Below are 25011 nucleotides of genomic sequence, written 5' to 3'. Positions count from 1 at the left end.
CTGCACTGATCGCCCGTTCCAGATGGAACAAAGAACTGAAACCAAAAAGAGAGGATTGTGATATCGTGCGGGCGCTGTCGTGAAAGACAAGAGGCCAGTATAAAAGGATTTATTAGACTGAATATGAAAAAGTCAATTCCAGACCCCAACTTTTCAAGTTCAGCCTGTTAACAAATAATTGCGCCTCCTCATATATCCTAGTCCAACTAAAAAACAGGTTATCTTTCAACATTTTGTAGAAAAGAATTTGACCCATCAGCAGGAATGACTTCTTCTGTGTTATATATCTGATCAAGGAGATGCCTGGGATCGACCTCTCCTCCTTCATGACAGCGCCTGCACAATATCACAACCCTCTCTTTTTGGTTTTATGAGATATTAACACCATTTGTATATCTTGATCAATGCCTAAAACTGATTTACCCGTACTGGCATAGTTTCCCAGGAATGTTCAGAGTGCTCCTAGAAGGAAGCAGAATCTCCAGCGCCTGGGGCATGCATTCATGATCAGACCGAGGCTTTGCGTTTCCAGACGTGTATTGAAAGTGTAAGACACTTCGGCATGGAAATGGCATAACTTGTAAAAAGGTAATGTGGTTATGAAAAGCTTTCACTCACAAACTTCATGCAAAAGCATTTCCGAAAGTTGGTAAATATGGAATTACCACCCAAAGCAAAATCATGATCATGTGTGTCCAACTGACGGAGGGAAAAATCTATAATGTGGCTCTACATCTACTCTGTACAGGTAACAGATGGGAATTTTTGAACTTTAACACCAAGTACTACTGTTTCTCTGCTGAGCCATAGCTACCCCCCTGTCAACTAGTATAGGTTCATGTCTCATTTTAGAGCTCTGGAGGTCTCTTGATGTAAACAAGTATGTTCCTAATTCGTTGACAGAGAGCAGACATCTTTTAAGCTAATAGAAACTAAAACACTAAAAAAACCTGTAAACACTTTTAACTTATAAGAAACAATAAAGTGGCAAAGTCAACTTTGTTATTGTATTTCCATGAGAACAGATGGACATGCAATGAATTGGCCAAAGAAACATCTGAAGAACTTTACCTTTTCATCATTCTCGATTCCTGATGTATCTAGAACGTTCCGTATTACAAAGGGGGTGGACAGTCTCAACAGGACTTGCTCAAATGTGCAGATGATTTTCGGGGAAACAATTTCAAAACTATCATGAAATTTCATGGTTTTATGGACTTCACATTTAATAAGTTTCCTCAGTCCTTCTCCAAGTTGAAGTATCACCATGTTAGGGTCAAACATCAGATGGAAGGGAAAAGCTCTACAGAATGTGCTGATACTTATCCTCAAGTCGGAAGGAACCTGGGAAGATCTTGCTGGAGGTAATTTTGTGATGTTTACATAATCACATTCCTTAATTTTAAAGATAAGAGTTTTACAGTTACCCGGACTTATAATTTCAGGAATCAACTTTTCATTGACATTATTGACTTGTTCAACATCAACTTTGAGGTGGTAGATCTTCTTTCCCGCTGCTTTTATCATGCCAAGCATGGCAAACCCTACAATGTGATGGAGATGGAAGCAACTGAGGATGAGGGTCCCATCAGCAAGCTCTTTGCATAGGAAAGAGGGAGATTCAACAGTCACCTGTCTTCCAATTGAAGTCCTAATATGCTCCAACAAAGCATCAAAACCATTGAAGAAGTCAAGTAGTGTTCCTCCGACCGCTCTGAGAACTCTCTCGTTCTCCTCAAAGCAAAGGCTAAAGAACTCCTCGCCAAATCTTTCTTGCAACTCTTCAAACTTCAGCCCTGTAATAAAAGATATATAGACAATATTATTATAATTTCTAAATATTTAATATTATATATAGGGGCAAATTGTTGTTACAATGTTAAGTGCTTATGTAACTGTGTAATCTGATTTTAGGAAATAACATGGAATATTAAACAAAACCAGGCAAAATATGTAAGCTTAACATGACAACTTAAAGAATCACTCTGAGTTTTTTTTTATTCCCTGATGATTCCATATCACACAATTTGCAATTCTCCATATATACTGTTTTTTACTTCTTTGTACTACAAAGCCCTGTTCTCTTCCCTTCAGCCTCCATCTTGAATTTCAAATTTCATCATGCATTTCTTTTCTTAATGCTCTGCAATCAATGTCACGATGCATTAGTACAGCATCATATGGGCAGCTAGAGCTAGTACTAGTTAGAGCTAGCATCAGTTAGAGTCAGCACCAGCTGGAGCCAGCATGAGCTAGAGTCAGCAATAGCTAGAGCCAGCACCAGCTAGAGCCAGTACTAACTAGAGCTAGTATCAGTTAGAGTCAGCACCAGCTGGAGACAACACCAGCTAGAGCCAGCAATAGCTAGGGTCCACACCAGCTAGAGCCAGCATCAGCTAGAGCCAGCAATAGCTAGGGTCAGCACCAGCTAGAGCCAGCACTAGCTAGGGTCAGCACCAGCTAGAGCCAGCAATAGCTAAGGTCAGCACCAGCTGGAGCTAGCATCAGCTAGAGCCAGCAATAGCTAGAGCCAGTACCAGCTAGAGCCTGCATCAGCTGCAGCCAACAATAGCATCAGCCAGCCAGCTGTGCTACCAGGACTATTATCCTCTGATCTGTACTGTCCCAAAGAAGACTCATAAGATGTACTACAAAGCCCTGTTCTCTTCAGCCTCCATTTTGAATTTCTAATTTCATCATACATTTCTCAATGCTCTGTAATCAATATCATGATGCTTTAGTACAGCATCATATGTGCAGCTAGAGCCAGTACTAGTTAGAGCTAGTATCAGTTAGTCAGCACCAGCTGGAGCCAGCATCAGCTAGAGTCAGCAATAGCTAGTGTCAGCACCAGCTAGAGCCAGAACTAACTAGAGCTAGTATCAGTTAGAGTCAGCACCAGCTAGAGCCAGCAATAGCTAGGGTCAGCACCAGCTAGAGCCAGCAATAGCTAGTGTCAGCACCAGTTAGAGCCAGCAATAGCTAGGGTCAGCACCAGCTAGAGCCAGCAATAGCTAGTGTCAGCACCAGCTAGAGCCAGCACCAGCTGGAGCCAGCACCAACTAGAGCCAGCAATAGCTAGGGTCAGCACCAGCTAGAGCCAGCAATAGCTAGTGTCAGCACCAGCTAGAGCCAGCACTAGCTGGAGCCAGCACCAGCTAGAGGGTCAGCACCAGCTGGAGCCAGCACCAGCTAGAGCCAGCAAAAGCTGGGGTCAGCACCAGCTAGAGCCAGCAATAGCTGGGATCAGCACCAGCTAGAGCCAGCAATATCTAGGGTCAGCACCAGCTAGAGCCAGCATCAGCTAGAGCCAGCAATAGCTAGAGCCAGTACCAGCTAGAGCCAGCACCAGCTACAGCCAACAATAGCATCAGCCAGCCAGCTGTGCTACCAGGAAGATTATCCTCTGATCTGTATTGTCCCAAAAAAGACTCGTAAGGTTTTGTCCTGCATGACCTCAAATCGAGTTGACTATTAACCTATTTTGAAATATAGCTTTGATGAATATCGTCTACCATCCATCTTCACCAGCAGCGCAGATTTGGACACTTACACCCGGTTTCACCAATAGTTTATCAGTACACGGTTAAGAGGCTGTAATGTGATCTCCTGCACTAAAAGTGTGTGACACTAGCTTTGTAATCTTCTTCATCAATTGATGATAGTTTTTCTCCTCCCATGTGGAGAACTTATGGGGTATTATACTCCATGCAATTGCATCACACAGGCAGTTCTGGTGACTGAGAAGTTGGCTCACTCAAGAGAACATAAAGCTATGTACAGTAATTCCCAGGGATCATCATGTGATGGACTTAATGTCGAGGAAAAAAAACTTGACATTTTTAGTGACAGATTCCCAACAATGAGGACCTGTCACCTGTTTAAAAGTGACCAGTTTTTGCTCTTATTTAATACCTGCTGCACACCTGGAATAATATTTATTTATTTATATTAAATCTACCATATTGATCCAGAGATATGGACCTTTTTATTAAGTGCTAATTCTTATGGTCTTTACAAGGGGGAGTCACTTATAGGATTCTCTGGGGGAAAGTCTTCAGGCTACTCTGCAGTATTACCCAGTGAGCAACTCCCCATTGGTAGAGGCTATAAAAATTAACACCGAACAAAAAGGTCCATGTCTCTGTACTGTTATGGAAACCCCTTTCCTGGAAGAGCTAATATGAGGAGAGACACAAGGAGTCACCAGATTGGCCAAATTAGGAGCGATGCATCAAAGACAAGAACACACACACACGTCTGTCTTATATAAAGCCTATCTTACCCACGCTCAAAAGAAAAGAGGAATAAACCGTACATTACCCCAAAACGATATGTAAGTTACAACAATGCTGAATTCTGAAGATTGGCTTAACCCCTTAATGACCGGAGCTTTTTTCGATTTTTCGTTTTTCGCTCCCCTCCTTCCCAGAGCCATAACTTTTTTATTTTTCCATCAATATGGCTGTGTGAGACCTTATTTTTTGCGGGACGAGTTGTACTTTTGAACGACACAATTGGTTTTACCATGTCGTGTACTCGAAAACAGGAAAAAGATTCCAAGTGCGGTGAAATTGCAAAAAAAAGTGCAATCCCACACTTGTTTTTTGTTTGGCTTTTTCCTATGCTCACTAAATGCTAAAACTGACCTGACATTATAATTCTCCAGGTCATTATGAGTTCATAGACACCAAACATGTCTAAGTTCTCTTTTATCTAAGTGGTGAAAAAGAATTCCAAAGTTTGCTAAAGAAAATGTGCAATTTTCTGAGACCCGTAGCATCTCCATTTTTCGTGATCTGGGGTCGGGTGGGGGCTTATTTTTTGCACGCCGAGGTGACATTTTTAATGATACCACTTTTGTGCAGATATGATCTTTTGATCGCCCGTTATTGCATTTTAGTGCAATGTCGCGGTGACCAAATTTAAGTAATTCTGGCATTTTGATTTTTTTTCTCACTACGCCGTTTAGCGATCGGGTTAATTCTTTTTTTTTATGGATAGATCGGGAGATTCTGAACGCGACGATACCAAATATGTGTACGTTTGATTTTTTTTAATGTTTTATTTTGATTGAGGCGAAGAGGGGTGATAAAAATGCTTAGTTTTTTTAATTTTTATTTAAACACTTTTTTTTTTACTTTTGGCATGCTTCAATAGCCTCCATAGGAGGCTAGAAGCCGCCATACTTGATCAGCTCTGCTACATATAGGCAATGCTCAGATCGCCTATATATAGCAGAAATACTGCATTGCTATGTGCGCAGGGTGATGATTGCAATACATTAAGAGGATAAAAACTTTTTTTTATGGGAGTGTTTCATTAACTGCTGGATCCATTTGCTTATTGGTTTCCAGGTCATTGTAATAAATTATAGGGTTTGTCCATGTTCTGCTTTCGTGAGCGCTCTTCTCTTCTACCAACTTCCTGTTTGCCAGTGGGAGAAGCGGTGCACTCCTGAACATTTACAGCTCAGCCCAGCAGCACAGCTGAGCCAGTAGTTAAAGCTTTGCAATTTCTGAAGCAGTTTTGCCTCTGTAGAATCAGGAGAGCACAATGGAAATAAAGCTGGATGGTTCCAGTGATCTGATCTGTTACAGAGCAGGACTTAGAAGCTCTATAGCAAAGCGCTTGCTAGCTCTGCTCTCCTTGCTTAGGAAACCGGACATATCTCAGAGTCTGCTGATTTGGCAGGTAGCCTACTCAAAAATCTGTACACAATTAAATGGCTCTCCATTCTAGAGAATAAAGAGGATTTTAAACCCCCTCCCAAGTACGTTGGTAATTTTTTTTGTTAATTATTTATTTTGTAGTCCCCTTAGGGGACTTGAACATGTGACCATGTGATTGCTTGTACTACATACAACAATACCACAGGCTGGTCTCTACAGGAACACTGTTAATGCAGGCATAGGGGTCTGTAGCAGAACCCAGCAGTCAGAGCAATAAAGCAGCATCATGTAATCATGTCAAGGAGGGACTGATCAGAACGTGGAAGGGCTGACCCGGGAATAGCGCAATTATATGTCGCTGTCAGAGATTGACAGCAGCGAGTACTGAAAACAAACATAATCTTCCAGCAATAAAACAAGATTAGCTTCTGAGTCTGCTTCATTGATAAGGACCCGACATATGACATTTCAGTATGTCATATGTCGGGAAAGAAATATGAAGAGGTAAATTGCAAAGTTGCTTGTCTTTACAAGCACTTTAAGATTTTAAAGCGATATAAGATGAAAAAAAACATTTTATGTCCATGGTGAAATCAAAAATTAAACTTCTAAATCAGCATGAATAGAACTAGAACAGACCACCACAGTCACAATCAGGGGCGGATTAAGGGTAGCCAGGATATCCGCCAGTTTTGTAAGGATTCCGGACTTTCCTTTGTGCCTGTTTTGCCTTGGTCCAAGATGGAATCTTGCATCTCACCCTGTCTGTCCTGATTATTTACGTCCGTGTCGTGTGCTCCTCTTAGCCTGAGTATTTTGTTGCTGTTGGCTCCTGAGCTCCTGCCTCTCTGCTGGAGGACTCCCTGCTGCTGCTGCTCGTTACTTGGTGCTCTGCCTCTCCACGTTCTGCTGCCTACAGTCCTCTGTGCGTCTCGATGATGCTGTCTGTGCTTAACTACTGTCTGGATTGCTAGTGAGAGCTTCTCGCCCCTGCAACTGCTGTGACTAGTAAGGCATCCTGCCATCATCATCTCTTCTAGGCAAGTGTTTGTTGGGCTGCTGTGCTGGACTTGTGTGGGACTTTTAGCCCAAAAGGTACATATAATGACCGTCTCTGGTTAATGCCACTTTTATATAATGCTGGACTTCTACTTTTAAGTGCCGTGTGCATTTCCACTGCTAGGGGCTTGCGGAACGCACCGAATAAAAGAGATGGTATAAGGTGCGTTCGCAGCCTGGGGTCCACCGTGCAGAGATGGTAAACTGCAGCTAGGTAATGGCGGAGCACTAACTGAACACCGGCGGGTTAACCGCTGACCCGGTGTGTACAGGAGCGAACTCTGTTGCTTCACAGAGCCGCTACAACATAAATGCCGGAGCCTGTTAATGCTCACAGAGCTTGGCAGTATGAGCACTAGTGTATAGTCACAGGACTCTGCCCCTGAGATGCTGGGTTAAAGTCCCTCTAGACACACTAGTGCTCGACACCGCAACTGCGGTGCAAGGGAGAACAATGGAAGTATAAGCACACGAGGTGCACGCTGCACCACTGGCGGACGCCACTAACCTCCCTGATTAGGGCAAGGAAAGCGCACAGCTTGCACACAGCGCCCTACTGGCGGTTGCAGCTATTTGCGGCTGTACAAAGGTGCCTTGTGCTGGATGGCACAATATGGCGCTAAGTGGAGTGCTGTGAGTGAAAGCACTGTGGCACAAAGGCAATGCCTTTGATAGGCGCTGACTCTACTACAGTTCCCTAACACATGCGTATCCAAGGGAGGGGATCATAATGAGTCAGTCACCTGATTCATACATCCATCATCACTCACACATATACCAACAAGAGTCTATACTAGCGCATGGCCAAGCAGCCATGCTGCTCTTTTATAGCGGCGTCCTTCCGGGACCTTCCCAGTAGTGGACCCATCAGAGCAGGAACGGGACCTGCGCATATGACCTCCGACCTCCAATGAGAGGTCGTCCCATGGGCATGCTCAGTAGGCAGAATACAGGACTTACTCTCTGGAGCGTCTGCTTGCTGCTGACTCAAACATGGTGTTACAACAGAGCCTGAAAAAGCAACTAGACACCTAGCATTAGCCTGGGCAAGACGCCTGGACCGACATCTCTGCTGAGCAGGAATCTCTGCGGCTGCAGAGGAATGGGAGACCGCAGAGGAATGGGAGACCGCAGAGGACACGGCTTGAGATTCCCCCTGTGCAGTGGGGGAAACTTGACGCCTAACATTACCCCCCCAGGCCCCCCTCCCTCCTGAGTCTTACTACGCTCAAAGGCCGCAATGAGTAGTGGAGCGTGGATGTTCTTCACAGGTCTGGGCCATGACCCCTTCAATCCACCAGATAATACTTTTTTCCATGTACCACCTTGCAGCCCACAATGGCGTTCACCTCAAACTCGTCCGAGGACAAGCTTGATCTCCCGGCAGATGACTCGGAGAACCAGGACATGTGAACGGGCTTAAGGAGAGAAACGAGGAAGGTATCAGTGATACCCAGGCCAGGGGGAAGGGCCAGCCGGTAGACTACAGGGTTGACCTGTTCGAGGACCTTGAAAGGACCAATGTAGCGAGGTGCGAACTTAGTGGACTCGACCCGCAGCCTGATTTTACGGGCGGAGAGCCACACTAAGTCACCAGGGGAGAAGGTCAGAGTGGGGTGCCAGTGTGTGTCAGTGGAGGACCTCATTCTCTCCTTGGAGGCCCAGATGGCATCCTGAGTGTGGTCCCAAATGTCATGTGCCTCCACCGCCCAGTCTGCCACCCTAGAATCGGTGGAAGAGACGGGCATGGGAACAGGGACGTGAGTATGTTGGCCGTAATTGAGGAGGAATGGGGTCTCACCGGTGGAATCGGCCACAGCGTTGTTCAACGCAAACTCCACCCATGGTAGCAGGGATACCCAGTCATCCTGCCTTGCCGAGACAAAGTGTCATAGGTATGTGACCAGGGTCTGGTTGGCCCTCACTACCAACCCATTCATCTCGGGATGATAGGCCGAGAAGAGATTTAGCTCAATGCTGAGCAGACTACATAGTTCTCTCCAGAACCGAGACGCAAACTGGGGACCCCGGTCACTGACTACCTTGTCCGGCATACCATACAGGCGAAAGACATGTTTATTGAAGAGCGTTGCCAGGCCCCGAGCAGAAGGTAACCTTGAGCGAGACACCAGATGCACCATTTTGGAGAAATGGTCCATGACAACCAAAATAACCGTGCTGCCACTGGACTTGGGCAGTCCCACTACAAAATCCATGCTGACCATCTCCCAGGGCCTGTCCGCCACCGGAAGGGGGTAAAGTAACCCAGTGGGCCGTTGCCGAGGAGACCTATTCCGGGCGCAAGAGACACACGCCCGAATGTAGTCTCCGACGTCCCGGGACATATGTAGCCACCAATATGTTCTCACCAGGAGGTCGATTGTCCACTTTGTCCCAAAGTGTCCACCCACTCTGGATGCGTGAGCCCGAGAGGACCTCCGGTCGCAAACGGGCAGGGATAAAAATGTCTTGCGACCATCTGGCCTGGCAAGAATTTAGCCACTGGGCTGTCTGTAGGTAGACCAAGTTTTTGTGGTCAGTGAGCACCTGGAAGGGAAAGCGAGCCCCCTCCAATGTGAACAGGCTGCAAATCACCAGATGAATGAGCAAAACCCTCGTTCAACAATAATTTTTTTGTGCAGCACAAAAGATCCTCTGTAGACAGGACTTGCACTACCGAGAACAATGATCATGGTTTACCAATCAGTGGTTGTTAACTGCCACTGATCACCTGTCTAAACCTTTGAATGGTGCAGATACAGAATAAATACTTGAAGCCAGTAACTTACCACTGACATCTCATCTGATTATAGCCATTTTCTTTGTTTATTCTCCATCTTGTCAAGCCTTCTTGTCGATGTCCTAAAGCCGTATTGTGGTCAATGCAGAGTTTGTCGCACTGTTCACCTCGCCATTGAAAATGAAAACGTCACATATACAGTTTATGTTCCATATATATTATATATATATTAAACAGAGTCACTGGCATAATATGTGAAGGGAGATACCTGTCACTGCGCCTACTGCGGTCAGTGATGTAAAACCAGAGTGTTTTTTTTCCTCCAGTACACTAAGTGACATACATAGTAACATAAGTTAGTAAGGCCGAAAAAAGACATTAGTCCATCCAGTTCGGCCTATAAAATTCTGTCAGAATAAATCCCCAGATCTACGTCCCTCTAAAGAACCTAGCAATAACTGTAAGATACAATATTGTTACGCTCCAGGAAGACATCCAGGCCTATCTTGAACCCTTCGACTGAGTTCGCCATCTCCACCTCCTCAGGCAGGGAATTCCAGATTCTCACTTCCCTAACAGTAAAGAATCCTCTTCTATGTTGGTGGAAAAAGCTTTTCTCCTCCAGACGCAGACAATGCCCCCTTGTGACCGTCACCTTCCTTGGTATAAACAGATCCATATTTGTATTGTCCCCTTATATACTTATACATGGTTATTAGATCGCCCCTCAGTTGTCTTTTTTATAGCCTAAATAATCCTAATTTTGCTAATTTCTCTGGGTATTGTAGTTCCCCCTTCCCCTTTATTAATTTTGTTGCCCTCCTTTGTACCCGCTCTAGTTCCATTATATCCTTCCTGAGCACCAGTGCTCTTTTTTTGTAAAGGGTGAAGAAGGATGTTGCCGAAACCCAGGATCGAACCAGGGACCTTTAGATCTGCAGTCTAACGCTCTCCCAACTGAGCTACTTCGGCCATGCGCATGCAAGTGCTGAGAGGGTTAATAGGAACGTATGTTTTTGACTCCTTTTAGTGAACCTTCATAGAGCGGGTGGGAGGAGGTCCACGATATCTCCACATGCAAAGTCCTGCTAGGACCTGTGTGAGGTCAAGGTCATGTGACCATCACATGGGTGTTAAACACCTGGTCATGAGAGTCAATGTTGGTTGAAAACCCAAAAATCATTATCTCAGTAAATTAGAATACTTTATAACACCAGCTTGTAAAAATGATTTTAAAATCCGAAATGTTGGCCTGTTGGCCTACTGAAATGTATATTCAGTATATTCAGTAAATGCACTCAATACTTGGTCGGGGCTCCTTTTGCATCAATTACTGCATCAATGCGGCGTGGCATGGAGGCGATCAGCCTGTGGCACTGCTGAGGTGTTATGGAAGCCCATGTTGCTTTGATAGCAGCCTTCAGCTCGTCTGCATTGTTGGGTCTGGTGTCTCATCTTCCTCTTGACAATACCCCATTACTTCTCCATGGGGTTAAGGTCTGACGAGTTTGCTGGCCAATCAAGCACAGTGATACTGTTGTTTATAAACCAGGTATTGGTACTTTTGGCAGTGTGGACAGGTGCCAAGTCCTGCTGGAGAATGAAATTTCCATCTTCAAAAAAGCTTGTCGGCAATTTCCTGGTAGACGGCTGTGCTGACTTTGGTCTTGATAAAACACAGTGGACCTACACCAGCAGATGACATGGCTCCCCAAACCATCACTGACTGTGGAAACTTCACACTAGACCTCAAGCAGCTTGGATTGTGGCCTCTCCACTCTTCCTCCAGACTCTGGGACCTTGACTTTTTCGCTTAATAAAAATATAAATGAAGTCAATGCAAGAAAGCGGACGGCACCGCTGTTACCGTGCTAAGGTCCGTGGCTGGCAGCAGGCGGAGAGCTCACATCCAGGACTCCCGGGTGCTTGACCTCGTAGCAAGACGAATGTAGTTTCCAAGAGAAAAAGGTCGCACTCTGCGGGATAATGATGAATGTTTATTGACACTGAATTACATGTCACGTCGGAGATGTGAAGGAGAGTGTGTCAAATGGCTGACTACGGCCGTTTCACGCTACTCGAGCGCTTCCACGGGTGGAAATGACGGATACTTATGCATACCAATCACTCCTCCTGCCAGCCACTAAAAAAATAACAAGTGAAACAGAAAGTGTTACGTGCAGACATATAAAAACATACAATTTACCGCCTCAGCGGGAACAATACCTTTACATATAAAATTACAAAGATTACAAGGAACAATAAATCATTATCAGTGTTACTGGTTAACCCCTATAATTAAGTTAACTCTTCTGGATAATCTATTCCGGACCAAATATGTGCCCCCATTAAATATAATATAATTGTGATATATTGCGACTATGTCGTAGCTCCTGTCTCCAGGATAAAAATCACTGACACCTATCTTATTGCCATTTATATTGTAATAATATCCTAGAAAAACTATTTTCTCACGATCAAAACGGATTAAGACAAATTTAACTATGTAGTACAAAATTAAGCGAATAATAAACTGCCCCAATTTTATATAAATTTTTTATCAAGCAAAATACCACGCCGAATGTCATAAATTTATATACCTCCCAGACATGATTCTTGTGTTATAATCTCATAATATTAAGCAAAATATATTTATATGAATCAATTATCATAAAAAAATAGCCATATCTACTTTATCATTGAAACCTGCTGGACCCGTCGCCTGTGTATCCATGATCCATTTCGATTCCCGCTGCAATAATAATTTATGCAAGTTCCCCCCTTGTGGGGGTAACATCACTTTTTCAATACCCGCAAAAGTAAGGACACCCGGATCCGTCCCATGTACAGTCCTGACATGGTCAATGAGACGTGGCACTCCTTTCCCAGATTTTATCGACTTGAAGTGCTCCCGAAATCGAACATAAAGCGGGCGTATTGTCTTTCCTATATAAAAAAACCGACATGTACAGAAGATAACATAAACCACATGATCAGTCTTGCATGTAATAAAGCTGGACACCGTATGTCTAACTGCACCCATTTGCAGTGTACGATCAGTACAATGATACCTACAATAGGGACATTGTCCACATTTATAATTACCTTTAGGTATTCCTTGATTTAACCATGTGTCACGTTGAGTTATTAAACGATTCTGGACTAAAACGTCCCTAATCCTTGTACTGCGTCTATTGGAAATCAAAGGTCCTCTGGACACTATATCAATCAATTCCCTGTCTTGTTCCAAAACATGCCAATGTTTCCTTATTACGGATCTGATTTGTCTATCCATGGGGCCATAACGAAAACAAAAGGTAAATCTTTTTTCTTTCTTACATTCTTTACTCTGTTGATTTATTATGCATCTCCTGTTATCATCCCATTGTGATTTCACTTTTTGAAGTGTAGTATCTAATAAATGGTCAGGGTACCCTCGTTGTCTCAATCTCTCATGTAATTCTCTGGATTGTCGTTCCCGACCCTCAACTGTATTATTGACACGAAATATTCGTAAAAATTGACTATATGGTAATGAATTAACAGTATGTGTGGGGTGATAACTGTCAAACCGCAATACGGAGTTGGTGGCTATAGGTTCCCTAAAAACCGATGTACATATAGTATCATCCTTGATCTCCAAAAGGACATCAAGAAACTCCAATTTGGTACCTCCAAAATTATATGTGAACACCATGTTCATGTGATTCATGTCATTTAAATAGTTAACAAATTCAACAAATGTCTCTTTTGTACCCTCCCAGATTATGAACACATCGTCCACATATCTGAGGTATAATCTGATATGTCTGAAATACCTCTGCATATTATAAACGTATTTCTCCTCAAAAGCTCCCAAGAACAAATTCGCAAACGTGCAAGATACCGGCGTGCCCATCGCAGTTCCCACATTTTGACAATACCATTTTGAATCAAAAGTAAAAGCATTGTGTGTTAGAATAAAACTCAATGCATCACAAACGAAATCTATGAAACCTTGCTCTTTCCCTGTCGTACCTAAAATTTCCCTAATAGTGTCAACTCCCAATTGTTGAGGAATTCTTGTATAGAGACTTTCTACATCTATTGATGTTAAAAAGAAACCAGGTTGCCACCCAAACCCATGTATTACTTCTAGAAAAGCTTTAGTGTCTCTTATATAGGACGGGATCTGAATAAGCAATGGCCGTAATAGCCAATCTACATATTGTGAAAGTGCCTCCGTCACTGATCCTATCCCAGAAACAATGGGGCGACCTGGAGGACAGGATAGGGATTTGTGTATCTTAGGTACATGGTACCAATGGGGACGCGTAGGAAAATCAGGCAACAATTTTCCTGCCTTTTTTTCAGAAATAATATTTTTTATGACATATTGCCTGAGTAAGGACCTCAAATCTTTTATGAATTTGTGGGTAGGATCCCCCATCAATTTCGTATATGTGACTGTATCTGATAGATGTCGGTGGGCTTCTGCTAGGTACATATCTCTCGGCAATAACACTGTATTCCCTCCTTTATCTGATGGTCTCACCACTGTGTCTGTCCATTCTCTAATTTCTCTCAATGCTGACTTCTCTGCCACTGTCAAATTTGAGGGAGCTGTGGGATATACTAATGCCTCTACATCTTTAATGACTAACGTCTCAAATAAATCAATAAGATTTCCTGGGGAGACAGGGGGCATATATTGTGATGTTACCCCCCCTAAAAAAGGTGTATAAATCGTTTGTGGGTAGTCACCCCTAGATTCAGTGATACTCAACAATAGGGCAGCATCTTCATGCACTTCTGCCAATGTACCTACTCCTGCCATAAATCCCAAAGGACCCACTTCACATTGCACCTCCCCTGATAATGGAGTGTTAATGGGGGTTTTTTGTAAAAATTGCTTATGCAGATGCATCTTCCTAATGGATTTAAATAAATCAATCTTAAATTCTGTCAAATCAAAACTATCTGGTATACAAAAATTCAGACCCTTGGCTAATAATGCATGATGTGAATCATTCAACACATGATCAGTTAAATTTATTACTGCATGCGACAGTGTGTCCCTTATCGTCTCGATCTCCATGAGACTTGCTTTCTCTTGCGGTTTTGTCCATACGGCCTTCCTCCTTCCTCTTCTGATCCTCCGCCTAAAGGGATATTATGTCCAGACACACCTGCTTCTGCTGATATCTGCTGATCAATTGCAGACATGGATAAACTGGCTCCCTCTCCCATGCTTGAATCAGAATCCGTTGTTAAATAATCTCTCCTGTGTGGAGCCTGATTCTGTTTACGATAATGGCGCTTATATTTCCCTTTTCCTGATTGTCCAGTATGTACATTCATTCTTTGCTTATTCCAACTGAATATCTGGCCATTCAAAAAATCATGTTTGTCTCGTAAAAATTTGTCTCGTTTTCTAGACTTAATCTCTGCCTGCATTGGCAACAATTTACTGTCCATTTTTTTATTAAATGTAAGCCACTGATTATCTGTCATTCTCGATTTTAACTCTTCTTGTGATTTCATTAAATCCTCTTTAACTGTGTCATAATTACGCAAGTTGGTATCCAAGACCAATTGCAATAAATCTTGCGAACATTTAAGTAGAATTTTCTCCCATTCCATTCTAAAGGAAGCATCACCTTTGAACTCAGAAATTTCCTTACACACTCTCAATCCGCGAGGTACACGTCCACAGTCTCTGTAGGACTTCAATGAATTATTGGTCCAAAATAACTTTGTTTCCCTCTCAGCCAGATTCATTAATTTAAATTCCAAAGCTTTAGTGCTTAAAGCCTGCACTTCATCACACGTTTCACACTCTTTGAAGTAATTATCAACATCCTCCCGACCAGCCTGTAAGCTCTGTCCCAGTGTAGCTGTATCCGCCTCCATGTCCAAAGACATGGTTAAACTACTTCATGTGCTGCGTCTGGATAATCCAAACTAACAATCCGGTAACCAAGCGTGCTCAGTCCAGAAACAATGCTAATGAAGTCAATGCAAGAAAGCGGACGGCACCGCTGTTACCATGCTAAGGTCCGTGGCTGGCAGCAGGCGGAGAGCTCACATCCAGGACTCCGGGGTGCTTGACCTCGTAGCAAGACGAATGTAGTTTCCAAGAGAAAAAGGTCGCACTCTGCGGGATAATGATGAATGTTTATTGACACTGAATTACATGTCACGTCGGAGATGTGAAGGAGAGTGTGTCAAATGGCTGACTACGGCCGTTTCACGCTACTCGAGCGCTTCCACGGGTGGAAATGACGGATACTTATGCATACCAATCACTCCTCCTGCCAGCCACTAAAAAAATAACAAGTGAAACAGAAAGTGTTACGTGCAGACATATAAAAACATACAATTTACCGCCTCAGCGGGAACAATACCTTTACATATAAAATTACAAAGATTACAAGGAACAATAAATCATTATCAGTGTTACTGGTTAACCCCTATAATTAAGTTAACTCTTCTGGATAATCTATTCCGGACCAAATATGTGCCCCCATTAAATATAATATAATTGTGATATATTGCGACTATGTCGTAGCTCCTGTCTCCAGGATAAAAATCACTGACACCTATCTTATTGCCATTTATATTGTAATAATATCCTAGAAAAACTATTTTCTCACGATCAAAACGGATTAAGACAAATTTAACTATGTAGTACAAAATTAAGCGAATAATAAACTGCCCCAATTTTATATAAATTTTTTATCAAGCAAAATACCACGCCGAATGTCATAAATTTATATACCTCCCAGACATGATTCTTGTGTTATAATCTCATAATATTAAGCAAAATATATTTATATGAATCAATTATCATAAAAAAATAGCCATATCTACTTTATCATTGAAACCTGCGGGACCCGTCGCCTGTGTATCCATGATCCATTTCGATTCCCGCTGCAATAATAATTTATGCAAGTTCCCCCCTTGTGGGGGTAACATCACTTTTTCAATACCCGCAAAAGTAAGGACACCCGGATCCGTCCCATGTACAGTCCTGACATGGTCAATGAGACGTGGCACTCCTTTCCCAGATTTTATCGACTTGAAGTGCTCCCGAAATCGAACATAAAGTGGGCGTATTGTCTTTCCTATATAAAAAAACCGACATGTACAGAAGATAACATAAACCACATGATCAGTCTTGCATGTAATAAAGCTGGACACCGTATGTTTAACTGCACCCATTTGCAGTGTACGATCAGTACAATGATACCTACAATAGGGACATTGTCCACATTTATAATTACCTTTAGGTATTCCTTGATTTAACCATGTGTCACGTTGAGTTATTAAACGATTCTGGACTAAAACGTCCCTAATCCTTGTACTGCGTCTATTGGAAATCAAAGGTCCTCTGGACACTATATCAATCAATTCCCTGTCTTGTTCCAAAACATGCCAATGTTTCCTTATTACGGATCTGATTTGTCTATCCATGGGGCCATAACGAAAACAAAAGGTAAATCTTTTTTCTTTCTTACTTTCTTTACTCTGTTGATTTATTATGCATCTCCTGTTATCATCCCATTGTGATTTCACTTTTTGAAGTGTAGTATCTAATAAATGGTCAGGGTACCCTCGTTGTCTCAATCTCTCATGTAATTCTCTGGATTGTCGTTCCCGACCCTCAACTGTATTATTGACACGAAATATTCGTAAAAATTGACTATATGGTAATTAATTAACAGTATGTGTGGGGTGATAACTGTCAAACCGCAATACGGAGTTGGTGGCTATAGGTTCCCTAAAAACCGATGTACATATAGTATCATCCTTGATCTCCAAAAGGACATCAAGAAACTCCAATTTGGTACCTCCAAAATTATATGTGAACACCATGTTCATGTGATTCATGTCATTTAAACAGTTAACAAATTCAACAAATGTCTCTTTTGTACCCTCCCAGATTATGAACACATCGTCCACATATCTGAGGTATAATCTGATATGTCTGAAATACCTCTGCATATTATAAACGTATTTCTCCTCAAAAGCTCCCAAGAACAAATTCGCAAACGTGCAAGATACCGGCGTGCCCATCGCAGTTCCCACATTTTGACAATACCATTTTGAATCAAAAGTAAAAGCATTGTGTGTTAGAATAAAACTCAATGCATCACAAACGAAATCTATGAAACCTTGCTCTTTCCCTGTCGTACCTAAAATTTCCCTAATAGTGTCAACTCCCAATTGTTGAGGAATTCTTGTATAGAGACTTTCTACATCTATTGATGTTAAAAAGAAACCAGGTTGCCACCCAAACCCATGTATTACTTCTAGAAAAGCTTTAGTGTCTCTTATATAGGACGGGATCTGAATAAGCAATGGCCGTAATAGCCAATCTACATATTGTGAAAGTGCCTCCGTCACTGATCCTATCCCAGAAACAATGGGGCGACCTGGAGGACAGGATAGGGATTTGTGTATCTTAGGTACATGGTACCAATGGGGACGCGTAGGAAAATCAGGCAACAATTTTCCTGCCTTTTTTTCAGAAATAATATTTTTTATGACATATTGCCTGAGTAAGGACCTCAAATCTTTTCTGAATTTGTGGGTAGGATCCCCCATCAATTTCGTATATGTGACTGTATCTGATAGATGTCGGTGGGCTTCTGCTAGGTACATATCTCTCGGCAATAACACTGTATTCCCTCCTTTATCTGATGGTCTCACCACTGTGTCTGTCCATTCTCTAATTTCTCTCAATGCTGACTTCTCTGCCACTGTCAAATTTGAGGGAGCTGTGGGATATACTAATGCCTCTACATCTTTAATGACTAACGTCTCAAATAAATCAATAAGATTTCCTGGGGAGACAGGGGGCATATATTGTGATGTTACCCCCCCTAAAAAAGGTGTATAAATCGTTTGTGGGTAGTCACCCCTAGATTCAGTGATACTCAACAATAGGGCAGCATCTTCATGCACTTCTGCCAATGTACCTACTCCTGCCATAAATCCCAAAGGACCCACTTCACATTGCACCTCCCCTGATAATGGAGTGTTAATGGGGGTTTTTTGTAAAAATTGCTTATGCAGATGCATCTTCCTAATGGATTTAAATAAATCAATCTTAAATTCTGTCAAATCAAAACTATCTGGTATACAAAAATTCAGACCCTTGGCTAATAATGCATGATGTGAATCATTCAACACATGATCAGTTAAATTTATTACTGCATGCGACAGTGTGTCCCTTATCGTCTCGATCTCCATGAGACTTGCTTTCTCTTGCGGTTTTGTCCATACGGCCTTCCTCCTTCCTCTTCTGATCCTCCGCCTAAAGGGATATTATGTCCAGACACACCTGCTTCTGCTGATATCTGCTGATCAATTGCAGACATGGATAAACTGGCTCCCTCTCCCATGCTTGAATCAGAATCCGTTGTTAAATAATCTCTCCTGTGTGGAGCCTGATTCTGTTTACGATAATGGCGCTTATATTTCCCTTTTCCTGATTGTCCAGTATGTACATTCATTCTTTGCTTATTCCAACTGAATATCTGGCCATTCAAAAAATCATGTTTGTCTCGTAAAAATTTGTCTCGTTTTCTAGACTTAATCTCTGCCTGCATTGGCAACAATTTACTGTCCATTTTTTTATTAAATGTAAGCCACTGATTATCTGTCATTCTCGATTTTAACTCTTCTTGTGATTTCATTAAATCCTCTTTAACTGTGTCATAATTACGCAAGTTGGTATCCAAGACCAATTGCAATAAATCTTGCGAACATTTAAGTAGAATTTTCTCCCATTCCATTCTAAAGGAAGCATCACCTTTGAACTCAGAAATTTCCTTACACACTCTCAATCCGCGAGGTACACGTCCACAGTCTCTGTAGGACTTCAATGAATTATTGGTCCAAAATAACTTTGTTTCCCTCTCAGCCAGATTCATTAATTTAAATTCCAAAGCTTTAGTGCTTAAAGCCTGCACTTCATCACACGTTTCACACTCTTTGAAGTAATTATCAACATCCTCCCGACCAGCCTGTAAGCTCTGTCCCAGTGTAGCTGTATCCGCCTCCATGTCCAAAGACATGGTTAAACTACTTCATGTGCTGCGTCTGGATAATCCAAACTAACAATCCGGTAACCAAGCGTGCTCAGTCCAGAAACAATGCTAATGAAGTCAATGCAAGAAAGCGGACGGCACCGCTGTTACCATGCTAAGGTCCGTGGCTGGCAGCAGGCGGAGAGCTCACATCCAGGACTCCGGGGTGCTTGACCTCGTAGCAAGACGAATGTAGTTTCCAAGAGAAAAAGGTCGCACTCTGCGGGATAATGATGAATGTTTATTGACACTGAATTACATGTCACGTCGGAGATGTGAAGGAGAGTGTGTCAAATGGCTGACTACGGCCGTTTCACGCTACTCGAGCGCTTCCACGGGTCAAAGTGCAGGAGGAAATGATGGATACTTATGCATACCAATCACTCCTCCTGCCAGCCACTAAAAAAATAACAAGTGAAACAGAAAGTGTTACGTGCAGACACATAAAAACATACAATTTACCGCCTCAGCGGGAACAATACCTTTACATATAAAATTACAAAGATTACAAGGAACAATAAATCATTATCAGTGTTACTGGTTAACCCCTATAATTAAGTTAACTCTTCTGGATAATCTATTCCGGACCAAATATGTGCTCCCATTAAATATAATATAATTGTGATATATTGCGACTATGTCGTAGCTCCTGTCTCCAGGATAAAAATCACTGACACCTATCTTATTGCCATTTATATTATAATAATATCCTAGAAAAACTATTATATATCTAAATATATCACAATTATATTATATTTAATGGGAGCACATATTTGGTCCGGAATAGATTATCCAGAAGAGTTAACTTAATTATAGGGGTTAACCAGTAACACTGATAATGATTTATTGTTCCTTGTAATCTTTGTAATTTTATATGTAAAGGTATTGTTCCCGCTGAGGCGGTAAATTGTATGTTTTTATATGTCTGCACGTAACACTTGTCTGTTTCACTTGTTATTTTTTTAGTGGCTGGCAGGAGGAGTGATTGGTATGCATAAGTATCCGTCATTTCCTCCTGCACTTTGACCCGTGGAAGCGCTCGAGTAGCGTGAAACGGCCGTAGTCAGCCATTTGACACACTCTCCTTCACATCTCCGACGTGACATGTAATTCAGTGTCAATAAACATTCATCATTATCCCGCAGAGTGCGACCTTTTTCTCTTGGAAACTAAAAATATAAATGAATTAGCCCCTGTGCTCCTCCTGGTCTCTTAACTTATAATGACTACATGTCCTCTCCCCAATTCATTCTAATTATATATCCCAAAATCAAAATTACATGCCCCCAATTTATTATAATTACATACCCCTCAATTCAGTATGCAGTGTCCTCTTTTATACCCCCACCTCCAATCCATTATAATGTAATATCTTCTCACCCATCCCCCACACCAATTCGTAATATACTATGCTCTTACTCATACCCCATCCCAATTTATTATAACACACTGTGCTCTCACCCATCCCCTATCCTAATTTATAATTCATTATAAGATACTATTCTCTCACATATCCCCCATCCCAATTCATTATAAAATACTGTCATCTCACCCATCTCCATCCCAATTCATTAAAACATACTGTGTTCTCACCCATTCCCCATCCTAATTCATTATAACATACTGTTCTCTCACCCATCCCCATCCCAATTCATTATAACATACTGTTCTCTCACCCACCCCATCCTAATTCATTATAACATACTGTGCTCTCACCCATTCCCCATCCTAATTCATTATAACATACTGTTCTCTCACCCATCCCCATCCCAATTCATTATAACATACTGTTCTCTCACCCATTCCCCATCCTAATTCATTATATCATACTGTTCTCTCACCCATCCCCATCCCAATTCATTATAACATACTGTTCTCTCACCCACCCCATCCTAATTCATTATAACATACTGTTCTGTCACCCATTCCCCATACTAATTCATTATAACATACTGTGCTCTCACCCATTCCCCATACTAATTCATTATGACATACTGTGCTCTTACCCATTCCCCATCCTAATTCATTATAACATACTGTTCTCTCACCCATCCCCATCCCAATTCATTATAACATACTGTTCTCTCACCCACCCCATCCTAATTCATTATAACATACTGTTCTGTCACCCATTCCCCATACTAATTCATTATAACATACTGTGCTCTCACCCATTCCCCATCCTAATTCATTATAACATACTGTGCTCTCACCCATTCCCCATCCTAATTCATTATAACATACTGTGCTCTCACACATCCCCATCCCAATTCATTATAACGTACTGTGTTCCCACCCATCCCCATCCCAATTCGTTATAGCATACTGCGCTCCCACACATCCCAATCCTAAGTCATTCACTTTATAGTCAAAAAAAGAATAACTCACCTCTCCTGGCGATTCCCTGCAGCTCTGCTTCCTTCCTCTTCTTGGTGGCACATACATGGTAAAAGACGCAGCCGCGTGATTACGACATCGCTCCAGCTGAGTCATAGAGCAGTGTCTGTATTGTCAGCACAGGAGCAACAGGAACCCTCTCTGCTGGTGATAATTGTTGCAGGTGGTGGTAAACTAAATATTATAATGAAGGTGATCTGGTCATGAGCCCCCAGGAAAATTGGGACCCAGGCAGTAGCCCAGATTGCCCTCATTATAATCCACCTATGGTCACTATATATACAAGACATCACCATTGACAACACATCATCACAAGGATGATGCTGTCAACAGGATAGTGAAGTATTGGTGTTGTTTATTTATTACAAATGTTTGATTAAACTATCTCTAACAAGCAAATTGTTTTCAGGGATTTTCCGCTTTAGTATTGCACATCTCACTCTATTATGAATGGGTCACTGAGGAGGAAAACAAGACCAAGCCAAGTCACAGAAAACCAGAGAGGTTGGTAACTACGCAGATTGCAGACCCCTGATCCTAACCAGACAACTAATAGCAGCCGTGGAGCGTACCTACGATGATTCTAGACACCTCGTCACAGCCGGAGGACTAAATTAGCCTAAAGCAAGAAAAGGGGAAATCTAAAACTGCCCCAGAGCAGACCCCAAAGGAATATACAGCGCCCACACATGTATTGACGGTGAGACAAGATGAAAACACGAACACAGGTAGGAAAATAAGGCTGAGCAAACGATGGGGCCCACACTAGCTAGAAAGGACAGGAAAGGAAAGATACTGTCTGCAATCACGCCAAAAAACCCTGCAAAAATGTCCAACACTTCTGATAGCAAAAAATACCCTGAAGTCACTAGACTTCTCCCACTATATCAGCACTCTGGCATATTCTGAGAATAGAGCAAAAAGAGGCCAATCTAATAAGGGACAAAAAGCTAACTGGCACAGACAGTGACATAAGAGTGGAAATTCAGCACAGCCCCAGCCGGGGCTGGCTGACCACACAAAAAACTGAACAGACCAAACCAAATCAAATGTGAACATTAGCAAAGACAACTTAGCTTGAGAAGGCAGGAACTGAGCTGGAAACTAAGACCTCAGGAGGCAGGAAAAAATCACCAGCATGGGAACAGGGAGTCGGCTGTCTTAAATCCAGCCTGAGACTCCAGATGTCCACTCCTCTTCCTCATTATCAGGTGGCAGGTCTCTGTTAAATAGATCAGCTTCACTACCTCCTGCCACCACCAGAGGGAGCTCGGAAAGAGAACTCACAACCAGCTCCCTCACCAGAAACCAGAGGCAGACCAGAAAATGAGTTCACAACATCACTCCCATCATATCAATGAATAAATTTATGCATATTTGGGACTTTCTCCTGTGCTATTTTGTCTTTCTCTTGCTTAGTAATTAAGCTCTTTGACTCCTCCCCTGCTTAGCAGTGCATCTTTTCCTGTTCTGTTTGACTCTTCACCTGCTTAGTAATTCATTTTTCCTGTGCTCTTTGACTCCTCTCCTACTTAGTAATACATCTATTTCCGTGCTCTTTTACTCCTCTCCTACTTAGTAATACATCCATTTCCGTGCTCTTTTACTCCTCTCCTACTTAGTAATGCATTTTTTCCTGTGCTCCTTGACTCCTCCCATAATTAACAAAACACAACAGCAATGGTATAGTATTGCATCCTGTATGTCATAAATTGACACACAGGTGCAGCAGAGACCGGACCATCAAGGATCAATCGCTAAAAAGCTTACAATGTGAGGGATGTGGAAAACCACAGAGAAAATGCGACTATAGATCCATAGTATAAAAGTGTTAAACATCTTTATTAGACAAAGGACAAGAAGGACAACTGGAGGACATAAGCAAGTAGTAACCAAAGTGCAAATAGTGCAAAGTGCAAATCAAGCAGTCTAGCCCCAGTCAAACCCAGTTCCAGAATAAACCATTACTTATATTCATCATTTATAGAAGATAAGGAGGTAAATAAAGCGCCTAAAAGGACCTATCAATAAGAGGTAAGAGAGGCTGTTCATAAGGAAACACAGGGAAAATTCCCAACACTGTCAGGCATACATATAGCCAACCCTGAAAGCGTTACTTCACAGCGTAATATTACCTCACTAATTCTCTTACCTCTTATTGATAGGTCCTTTTAGGTGCTTTATTTACCTCCTTATCTTCTATAAATGATGAATATAAGTAATGGTTTATTCTGGAACTGGGTTTGACTGGGGCTAGACTGCTTGATTTGCACTTTGCACTATTTGCACTTTGGTTACTACTTGCTTATGTCCTCCAGTTGTCCTTCTTGTCCTTTGTCTAATAAAGATGTTTAATACTTTTATACTATGGATCTATAGTCGCATTTTCTCTGTGGTTTTCCACATCCCTCACATCCTCCCATAATTAGTAAAGCATCTTTTTCAGTGCCCTTTGACTCCTCTCCTACTTTGTAATGTATCTTTTTCCTGTGCTCTTTGACTCTTCTCCTGCTAAGTAATGCATCTTTTCCTGTGCTCTTTGACTCCTCTCCTACTTAGTAATACATCTATTTCCGTGCTCTTTTACTCCTCTCCAACTTAGTAATGCATATTTTCCTGTGCTCTTTGACTCCTCCCCTGCATAGTATGCATTTTTTCCTGTGCTCCTTGACTCCTCCCGTGATTAGTAATGCATCTTTTTCAGTGCTCTTTGACTCCTCTCCTACTTTGTAATGTATCTTTTTCCTGTGTTCTTTGACTCTTCTCCTGCTTAGTAATGCATCTTTTCCTGTGCCCTTTGACTCCAGTCCTACTTCGTAATGCATCTTGTCCTATGCATATTTTTATGTGCTCATTCACTCCTCCCCTGCTTAGTAATGAACATTCATCTGATAATTGTTTTGATCTCATTTTTAGACTCATAAAAATGTTTGTGATTCTTAATATGTTTACTTTTACAACTTTTCTATACGCTATGAACATGTGATTTTCATATGTCATCGGGGCTCTTAATATAATCACTGTGCAATGTAAACTTTTATACAGCTTTCATTTTTTATTTATTTTT

The 25011-nt window shown here is 42.0% G+C and overlaps 1 protein-coding gene and 1 non-coding gene across 3 annotated transcripts in view; both read right to left on the bottom strand.

The window, feature by feature from the left end:
- Positions 1-25011, bottom strand: part of GUCY1A2 (guanylate cyclase 1 soluble subunit alpha 2) — a 311943-nt gene that overhangs the window by 173632 nt on the left and 113300 nt on the right. For both annotated transcript variants that reach the window (XM_073583022.1, XM_073583023.1), the window contains one exon: positions 1072-1796. In XM_073583022.1, the coding sequence (XP_073439123.1) occupies positions 1072-1796 (725 nt within the window). The remainder of the gene's footprint in view (positions 1-1071; positions 1797-25011) is intronic.
- On the bottom strand, positions 10371-10443 carry TRNAC-GCA (transfer RNA cysteine (anticodon GCA)). Its single transcript has one exon. It is a non-coding gene; the product is annotated as a tRNA-Cys (tRNA).

Source organism: Dendrobates tinctorius, unplaced genomic scaffold (genome assembly GCF_039654945.1).
Source record: "Dendrobates tinctorius isolate UK_male_01 unplaced genomic scaffold, ASM3965494v1 ptg000075l, whole genome shotgun sequence".
NCBI classification, from domain to species: Eukaryota; Metazoa; Chordata; class Amphibia; order Anura; family Dendrobatidae; genus Dendrobates; species Dendrobates tinctorius.
Note: the sequence above shows the minus strand (reverse complement) of the source record. Positions and strands in the feature narration are given on the sequence as shown.